The 9828-nt window shown below is 42.2% G+C and overlaps 1 protein-coding gene across 2 annotated transcripts; it reads left to right on the plus strand.

Moving 5' to 3' along the window:
- Window positions 1-3032: 3032 nt before the first annotated feature.
- On the plus strand, window positions 3033-9540 carry LOC139574684 (proheparin-binding EGF-like growth factor). 2 transcript variants are annotated; one of them, XM_071399481.1, is made up of 6 exons: window positions 3033-3310; window positions 4124-4360; window positions 6330-6522; window positions 6820-6978; window positions 7572-7660; window positions 7873-9540. In XM_071399481.1, the coding sequence occupies exons 1-5, from the start codon at window positions 3268-3270 to the stop codon at window positions 7642-7644; spliced, it is 705 nt and encodes a 234-aa protein (XP_071255582.1). In that variant the 5' UTR covers window positions 3033-3267; the 3' UTR covers window positions 7645-7660; window positions 7873-9540. The 2 variants fall into 2 exon arrangements, with proteins under 2 accessions (XP_071255582.1, XP_071255583.1); XM_071399482.1 differs by having other exon boundaries at window positions 3037-3310; window positions 7878-8008.
- The last annotated feature ends 288 nt before the right edge of the window (window positions 9541-9828 follow it).

Below are 9828 nucleotides of genomic sequence, written 5' to 3' on the forward strand. Positions count from 1 at the left end.
CCTAGAACTGCATTCAGATCAGTAGCTTTTGGTTGACAACATATTATTATAGATTTAAACCAGTTTAAAACATGTTTAGCTGGTTTCCAGGTTATAGATTAAGTCTAGTCCTGTACTAAGTGGATCTTTCAATAGGGAATCTCCATTGAATCTCCATGGTTTTTAGTCCATGACCAGGCATATTAAACTGTGCCCTATTATTAAACTGACCCTGAATGTCATAATTTGCAATATTTTTCTATTAATGTAGTCACAGGTCTAACGCTAACTTTTCATAAGTCCTGTATTCACATTCATTCAAATGATACAGAACGAGGCACAATGTGATCAGCGATATGATGTGACACAAAGCACTTTTATGTTATTTTTTTCAACTAAAATGCCTAAACAGTCAACAAACATAGACACATTTTTATTTAGCCTACATTAGTTTGTTGTAACTTTATAACCCATGTATATGGCTTAAACCACTCTATAAGTACAGTTGCAGTTGGAAGTTTACATACACTTAGGTTGGAGTCATTAAAACTTGTTTTTCAACCACTCCACAAATTTATCGTGAACAAACTATAGTTTTGGCAAGTCGGTTAGGACATCTACTTTGTGCATGACACAAGTAATTGGTCCAACAATTTTTTACAGACAGATTATTTCACTTATAATTCACTGAATCACAATTCCAGTGGGTCAGAAGTTTACATACACTAAGTTGACTGTGCCTTTAAACAGCTTGGAAAATTCCAGAAAATGACAGGCTAATTGACATCATTTGAGTCAATTGGAGGTGTACCTGTGGATGTATTTCAAGGCCTACCTTCAAACTCAGTGCCTCTTTGCTTGACATCATGGGAAAATCAAAAGAAATCAGCCAAGACCTCAGAAAAACAATCGTAGACCTCCACAAGTCTGGTTCATCCTTGGGAGCAATTTCCAAACGCCCGAAGGGACCACGTTCATCTGTATAAACAATAGTAAGCAAGTATAAACACCATGGGACCACGCAGCCGTCATACCATACAGGAAGGAGACGCATTCTGTCTCCTAGAGATGAACGTACTTTGGTGCGAAAAGTGCAAAACAATCCCAGAACAACAGCAGAGGACCTTGTGAAGATGCTGGAGGAAACAGGTACAAAAGTATCTGTCCACAGTAAAACGAGTCCTATATTGACATAACCTGAAAGGCCGCTCAGCAAGGAAGAAGCCACTGCTCCAAAACTGCAATATGGGTCTTCCAAATGGACAATGACCCCAAGCATACTTCCAAAGTTGTGGCAAAATGGCTTAAGGACATCAAAGTCAAGGTATTGGAGTGGCCATCACAAAGCCCTGACCTCAATCCTATAGAAAATTTGTGGGCAGAACTGAAAAAGCATGTGCGAGCAAGGAGACCTATAAACCTGACCCAGTTACAACAGCTCTGTCAGGAGGAATGGGACAAAATTCACCCAACTTATTGTGGGAAGCTTGTGGAAGACTACCCGAAACGTTTGACCCAAGTTAAACAATTTAAAGGCAATGCTACCAAATACTAATTGAGTGTATGTAAACTTCTGACCCACTGGGAGTGTGATGAAATAAATAAAAGCTGAAATAAATAAAAATAATTCTCTCCACTATTGTTCTGACATTTCACATTCTTAAAATAAAGTGGTGATACTAACTGACCTAAGACAGGGAATTTTTACGAGGATTAAATGTCAGGAATTGTGAAAAACTTAGTTTAAATGTATTTAGCTAAGGTGTATGTAAACTTCCGACTTCAACTGTATAAACCATTATAATAAGGTGTATAGCGTATAAACATGTTGTGATAATTACATTGAGCAAAAATATTAATGCAATATTGACCTCCGTATGCCTCATGCAGCGCAACACATCTCCTTCACATATTGTTGATCAGGCTGTTGATTGTGGCCTGTGGAATGTTATTCCATTACGCTTCAATGGCTGCGCGAATATTGGCTGGAACTCGAACACACCGTCATACACATCAATCCAGAGCATCCCAAACATGCTCAATGGGTGACATGTCTGGTGGCGGATGAACGGCACAACAATGGGCCTCAGGGTCTTGTCACGGTATTTCTATGCATTCAAATTGCCATAGATAAAATGCAATTTTGTTTGTTGTCAGTACCATATGCCTGCCCATATCATAACTCCACCCTCACCATGGGGCCCTCTGTCCACAACGTTGACATCAGCAAACCGCTCGTCCACACGCCGCCATCTGCCCGGTACAGTTGAAATCGGGATTCACCCATGAAGAGCGCACTTTTCCGGCATGCCAGTGGCCATTGAAGGTGAGCAGTTTCCCACTGAAGTTAGTTACGATGCCGAACTGCAGTCAGGTCAAGACCCTGGTGAGGACATCGAGCACGCAGATAAGCTTCCCTGAGACAATTCCTAACAGTTTGTGCAGAAATTATTCGGATGTGCAAACCCACAGTTTCATCAGCTGTCTGGGTGGCTGGTCTCGGACGATCCCGCAGGTTTGAAGTCAGATATGGGGGTGCTGGGCTGGCGTGGTTACATGTGGTCTGCGGTTGTGAAGCCGGTTGGACGTACTGCCAAATTCAATTATCTGGAAACAGCTCTGGTGGACATTCATGCAGTCAGCATGCCAATTGCATGCTCCATCAAAACTTGAGACATCTGTGGAGTTGTGTTGTGTGACAAAACTGCACATTTTAGAGTGGCCTTTTATTGTCCCCAGCACAAGGTGCACTTGTGTAATGATCATGCTGTTTAATCTGGTTCATGATATGCCACACCTGTCCAGTGGATGGATTCTTTTGGCAAAGGAGAAATGCTCACTAACAAGGATGTAAACAAATTTGTGAACAAAATTTGAGAGAAATAATATTTGTGTGCATATGGAACATTTCTGGTATATTATATTTCAGCTCATAAATCATGGGACCAACACTTTACATGTTGCGTTTATATTTTGTTGTTCAGTATAGATTACAGTAGCCTACTGTAGAGGCGTGGTCGAGCCAGTCTATATAAATCGTGACGCCTTTAGTCTGGCGCTCCTTCTACTCGTCCCGACTCTGCAAAGGCTGTGTTTGTGTGCGCCACCGTAAGCCGCTACCCGAGACGCGCCCGGCATCTTGAATAAGAAAGTCCCACTGAGAAAAGACATAGGCCTACTAGGAACTTTTTAAGGGTAGCAATATCGAGTACGTGGACAAGATATAGGAAAACGATATACAGTGATTTTTGCAGAATTACAGTTGGTGGTGATTTGAAGTTCGAAGACATGAGGATTCTACGAGTTGCGCTCCTGCTCGTCCATGCATTTGGTAAGTATCAAGTTACACTTTTATATCTCAAGTCAGATTATATAGTTACTTTTCTGTAGCGTTTATACTTTAACATTGGATTAAATATTGGTGGTAATCGTTTCTCCTAGACTTGATTCCTCCTAAGTGTTACACTTGTTGACTGTACAAGAGTGTGAACTTTTCAAGCATGACCTTCTGAGCATGTCTCATAAACTTTTAAAAGAAGAGTTAATGATTTTCATAAGGTGTAGGCCTATGCTATTCAAGAACGAAGTGTGGTCATATTTCTATTTTAAAACATGCTTTATGTAACTGGATATACTTATTTTTAACTCATATTCTTGAACATTAGCTAACTGTCTGTCTATGCAACATTTTGTGTACCATAGCCAAGCAGGATTATAGTCTCTCCTGTACAGAATACTGTACATGCATGATGTTTATGGGGGCCTCACAGTTCTTGGAGCTGAAATGCAACGATCCAGTTGTATAGGCTCACCTGGAGGGGCCGTGGGGCCTCATGCAGGGCTCTTAGTCTAGGGACATGTTTCAACTTGACATGTTTCAAATTCCTCCATTTTCTTGGCACCTGAATTAATTACTGTGTTGGAAAGTAAAGCTTGTGTTCTCAGTGAGCAAAACTGCTTGAAAATACCTCATTTCAACCAGTTTTGCCTTTGAAATGATGTATTTTCAACCAGTGTTGTTCACTTGGTTAACTCCTCACAGTGTCAGTCAGAATCTAGTCTACATCTCTAAACCACAGACTGCTGAATGGTGTAGCATCAATAATGATAAAATGTTAACCTTGTGTTTCCTTGTGTTTCCCAGTGGTCTCGAGGTTGGTGAGCGGAGCTGTGGTGGACAGGTATGAGAGTGAGAGGCCACCGCAGCACACAGCATTTATCAACCTGTTGGATGTCCTGAGCGACAGCAGGATGGAGGGAGGGATGGAGAAGAGTAATCACGGAGTGGAGGGTCCAGTGTTGGAGGATGAGGAGTACTATGATTACTACCATGAAGATGAAGAAGATGCCTCAGGGGAATATGAGGTGGAATTACCTCGAGGTATTTAGTAACTCGCTGTGATTTATGTTTGTTTATTGCTCTGTTGTAAAACATCATCCTGTTGTTTATAGGTTCTGGAATCCTGACTGACACATGTATTAGAATACCCTTTATGATTTATTACACTATTATTCATGAGTTTATCTGGCAGGTTGTCAGTCAGTTCCATTTTAACACCTGTTGCTATGTAACCTCTAGTTAAATTGACTGGATGGACCAGGTAGCCTAGTGGTTAGAGCGTTGGGCCAGTAACCAAAAGGTCGCTGTTTCGAATATCTGAGCCGACAAGGTGAAAAATCTGCCGGCGTGCCCTTGAGCAAGGCATTTAACCCTAATTTGCTCCAGGGGCGCCATACTACTATGGCTGACCCTGTAAAACAACACATTTCACCTATTCGGTGTATGTGACAGTAAAACATGTGTTCTATGAGGTGTGTTGGCTAGACGCGTGGATTCAGTTGTCTGTGTTCTATGAGGTGTGTTGGCTAGACGCGTGGATTCAGTTGTCTGTGTTCTATGAGGTGTGATGGCTAGACGCGTGGATTCAGTTGTCTGTGTTCTATGAGGTGTGATGGCTAGATGCGTGGATTCAGTTGTCTGTGTTCTATGAGGTGTGATGGCTACATCCGTGGATTCAGTTGTCTGTGTTCTATGAGGTGTGATGGCTAGACGCGTGGATTCAGTTGTCTGTGTTCTATGAGGTGTGATGGCTAGATGCGTGGATTCAGTTGTCTGTGTTCTATGAGGTGTGATGGCTAGACGCGTGGATTCAGTTGTCTGTGTTCTATGAGGTGTGATGGCTAGATGCGTGGATTCAGTTGTCTGTGTTCTATGAGGTGTGATGGCTACATCCGTGGATTCAGTTGTCTGTGTTCTATGAGGTGTGATGGCTAGACGCGTGGATTCAGTTGTCTGTGTTCTATGAGGTGTGATGGCTAGATGCGTGGATTCAGTTGTCTGTGTTCTATGAGGTGTGATGGCTACATCCGTGGATTCAGTTGTCTGTGTTCTATGAGGTGTGATGGCTAGACGCGTGGATTCAGTTGTCTGTGTTCTATGAGGTGTGATGGCTACATCCGTGGATTCAGTTGTCTGTGTTCTATGAGGTGTGATGGCTAGACACGTGGATTCAGTTGTCTGTGTTCTATGAGGTGTGATGGCTAGATGCGTGGATTCAGTTGTCTGTGTTCTATGAGGTGTGATGGCTACATCCGTGGATTCAGTTGTCTGTGTTCTATGAGGTGTGATGGCTAGACGCGTGGATTCAGTTGTCTGTGTTCTATGAGGTGTGATGGCTACATCCGTGGATTCAGTTGTCTGTGTTCTATGAGGTGTGATGGCTAGACGCGTGGATTCAGTTGTCTGTGTTCTATGAGGTGTGATGGCTAGATGCGTGGATTCAGTTGTCTGTGTTCTATGAGGTGTGATGGCTAGACGCGTGGATTCAGTTGTCTGTGTTCTATGAGGTGTGATGGCTAGATGCGTGGATTCAGTTGTCTGTGTTCTATGAGGTGTGATGGCTACATCCGTGGATTCAGTTGTCTGTGTTCTATGAGGTGTGATGGCTAGATGCGTGGATTCAGTTGTCTGTGTTCTATGAGGTGTGATGGCTAGATGCGTGGATTCAGTTGTCTGTGTTCTATGAGGTGTGATGGCTAGATGCGTGGATTCAGTTGTCTGTGTTCTATGAGGTGTGATGGCTAGACGCGTGGATTCAGTTGTCTGTGTTCTATGAGGTGTGATGGCTAGATGCGTGGATTCAGTTGTCTGTGTTCTATGAGGTGTGATGGCTAGACGCGTGGATTCAGTTGTCTGTGTTCTATGAGGTGTGATGGCTAGACGCGTGGATTCAGTTGTCTGTGTTCTATGAGGTGTGATGGCTAGATGCGTGGATTCAGTTGTCTGTGTTCTATGAGGTGTGATGGCTAGACGCGTGGATTCAGTTGTCTGTGTTCTTTTCTTTTTTTAGTTGCATTGTCGACTAAACCTCAAGACCCATCGGCCATCTTGGAAGCTGAGAGGAGTGAGGGGAAGAGGAGGAGAGGAAAGGGGAGGAAGAAGGGAAAGGGAAAGAAGAGGAACCCTTGTCTGAAGAAGTATAAGGACTTCTGTATCCATGGCAGCTGTCATTACCTGAGGGACATCAAAGCTCCGTCATGCATGTAAGAAACACCTCTCTCTCTCTCTCTCTCTCTCTCTCTCTCTCTCTCTCTCTCTCTCTCTCTCTCTCTCTCTCTCTCTCTCTCTCTCTCTCTCTCTGTCTCTGTCTCTGTCTCTGTCTCTGTCTCTGTCTCTGTCTCTGTCTCTGTCTCTGTCTCTGTCTCTGTCTCTCTGTCTCTGTCTCTGTCGCTCTCTTTCTGTCTGTCTATCTCTATCTCTCCAGAGGAACAAAATGCCTGTTGTACTGTATGTTGCATGAATACCATCTCACCCCTCTCTCTCTCTTTCTCCTTGTGCAGATGTCGTCCCAGTTACTCTGGGGAGCGGTGTCACCTGTTCACGCTGGCTTCAGAGGGGAGGGACGTGGGAGGATACAGCAGGACCACAGCTCTGGCTGTGGTGGCAGTGGTGTTGTCCTCTGTCTGTCTCACCATCATAGGCCTGCTGCTGGTGCTCAGGTCAGTACTACAGCCTTAATACACACACACACACATACACACACACACACATACACATACACATACACATACACATTTAAGTCATTTAGCAGACGCTCTTATCCAGAGCGACTTACAAGTTGGTGCATTCACCTTATGATATCCAGTGGAACAACCACTTTACAATAGTGCATCTAACTCTTTTAAGGGGGGGGGGGGGGGGGGGGTTAGAAGGATTACTTTATCCTATCCTAGGTATTCCATACACATACACATACACACACACACACACATACACACACACACCACTTTACCCACTTTTGTTTACCACCAGCACAGCTGTATGTCACGTTACACAGTGCATTATGCAGCAGCTGGAGATTGATAAAGTCAGTATTGGCACTGTATTGTGGAAATGGGCCAACAGGAAATGAATAGTACACAACCTAATTGAATGTAGAGGAATGGGAAATGAGGCTATAACAAACATGACAGGGTAGATCAGCATGGTTATAGTTTAGCGCTATTGTTCTCACCTGACAACAATAATTATTGTAACCACAGGTGCTGTTGTTCCAGGATCCACAGGTCTTAACCCTGTTGTTTTTCTCCAGGTTTCACAAGAGAGGAGCGTACGACGTAGAGCATGAGGAGAAGGTGAAACTGGGATCATCGCCCAACCACTGAAGAGCTGGAGAGAAGGGTGAGTTACCAGGGAACCCCAAACTCCTCTCTTTTCAAGTCCTGAACTGAAACGTTAGTTCCCCTCCTAAATTGGTAGGAGTTGGACGGGAAGTACAATGTCATCATAACATTACAGTATGATTGTGAAAGATTAGTCTGGGTTTTGTTTTCACACGGTCTGAGTGTTGAAAGAAACTTGATTGCTTATTGTGTCTCCTTATTTTATGTCAGGACAGGATAGGGAAATTCTACCTCAAAATAGAAAAGAAGAAGTGGAAATAAGCCAAGTGATAACCCAGAGAGACTTGGTATGGCAGAGAGGGGAACTGGATGGCCGTGACCTGGACACATAGCCCCACCCCATCTCACTGATGAACAGATGTGATTGGGTAGCTCGATTCTGCGGTAAGCCCTGCAACCTATCAGGAGAGAGCCTGGCTAAAACTGGAACTTTGATTGGCTGGGAGAAAAGACTGGAGTGGTGATGACAATATGGAAGCTGAGATGAAGAGAAGGAACATTTCTGGGCCCGTATCCACAAAGTGTCTCGAGGAAGGAGAGCTGATCTTGGATCAGTTTTGCCTTTAGGTCATTGTGAATAACATTATATTGACAGGCCCTATATCAGCACACTCCTATCAGAGATGCTTTGTGGAAACGTCCCTCGATTCAGTTCTGCTTCTTGGCTATGTTAAACAGACTACCAGGAGTCTCAGCCTAAAAGGACACCATCTTCTCTTCATCTGCCAGAAACAGAGAGAACCCTGGTCTTTCTTCAACAGGAGTGTTTTTACCAATCAGCATTTTGTATTTTCCTTCACATGCTCATTCTTTGTCGTTTTCTAGTGTACTGTAAAACTTTTATTTATACCATATATTTGTCTTTTAATTTATTTATTGATGTGATGTTGCTATATTTATGCAGATATTTAACTCCTTCTTCCACCCAAAGATGCACTTCCAGTTTGTAAAGGTTATCTATAAGGTCATCTTTGTGTTTTTATATTTAAATGTTAAATAATATTTATTGATGAAAATGAAGATAAAATGAATAAAAAATGTACAGTATATTTGGAGAAATAGACATTTCAACGTAAGCGTCCTCTTGGTCTCATAGATATACCTGATTACTGACTTTGATATCAGCACTCTGTGTACAGGCTGCTCAGAACACACACCACTGTGATTAGTTGGTTGATTGATTGATTCAATAAACAACAGTGTGGTGTACTATACCAATGTACCACTGACCGGTCTCTCTGTTTGTACCATTATGACGTGGTTGCATTGGTCTTCTGTGTTTGACTCTGAAGAAGACATACAAAACATCCAGACATAGAAGTGAATTGAATAGAAATTACTCTACTCTAGAATCCCAAAATATAGAATATAGGAAATATTCTAGAATGTTTATAATCTAGAATCCAGTTTAAATATTTCTGTATTACAATCAGGATGTGGAATAGATCCAAAGTAAACTCTGGTGCCTTGTCGAGTCCAGTCATTGTAGCGAGTGTTGGAAGATAGAAACTTACACAAGTGGTGTAGTTTTATTGTCTTTGAGAAATGAGTAGGACATAAATCTCCCAAAATGTTATCTCCAATTTCTGTTATTTATTTCTGTTACCATGCCAGTTGTGTTGTCTTGTTTTAGCATGGTGGGTGTGGTGATGGATATACTATAGTTACTGTAATATGGTTATTTACTGTACTGTAATATACACTGAGATCCATACTAAGATCATGATGAAATGTGAATTCATTCAAGTGTTCAGCCTTTTTAAAAACGAATAACCCTCCTTGAGAAAAACATCCTGGACACAACCTGCAGTTTTGAAGTGATTTCTAGTCAAAAAAAAATGTTTTTCTTCTCAGAAAATAAAGCTTTTTTTTCCGGAATCCCTGAAGTCATTGTGTTATGTATTATCTATGTTACGAAGGCTGCATTTACACAGGCAGAACAATTCTGATATTTTTTCCACTAATTGGTCCTTTGACCAATCAGATCAGATTTTTTGCCAATAATTGGGCTGCATGTGTAAAAGCTGTAATAGCTCATATCCTGTATCCTGTTGCTATCTATACACTGATGAGTGTTTTAAACTCAGAATCATGATGCTACAAAGTTACCTCTAGACACTGATCTAATGTCTGTTTAGGGTCTGTTTTGGATTGGAAGAAAGGCAT

This window comes from Salvelinus alpinus, chromosome 4, assembly GCF_045679555.1.
Source record: "Salvelinus alpinus chromosome 4, SLU_Salpinus.1, whole genome shotgun sequence".
In the NCBI taxonomy this organism is placed as follows: domain Eukaryota; kingdom Metazoa; phylum Chordata; class Actinopteri; order Salmoniformes; family Salmonidae; genus Salvelinus; species Salvelinus alpinus.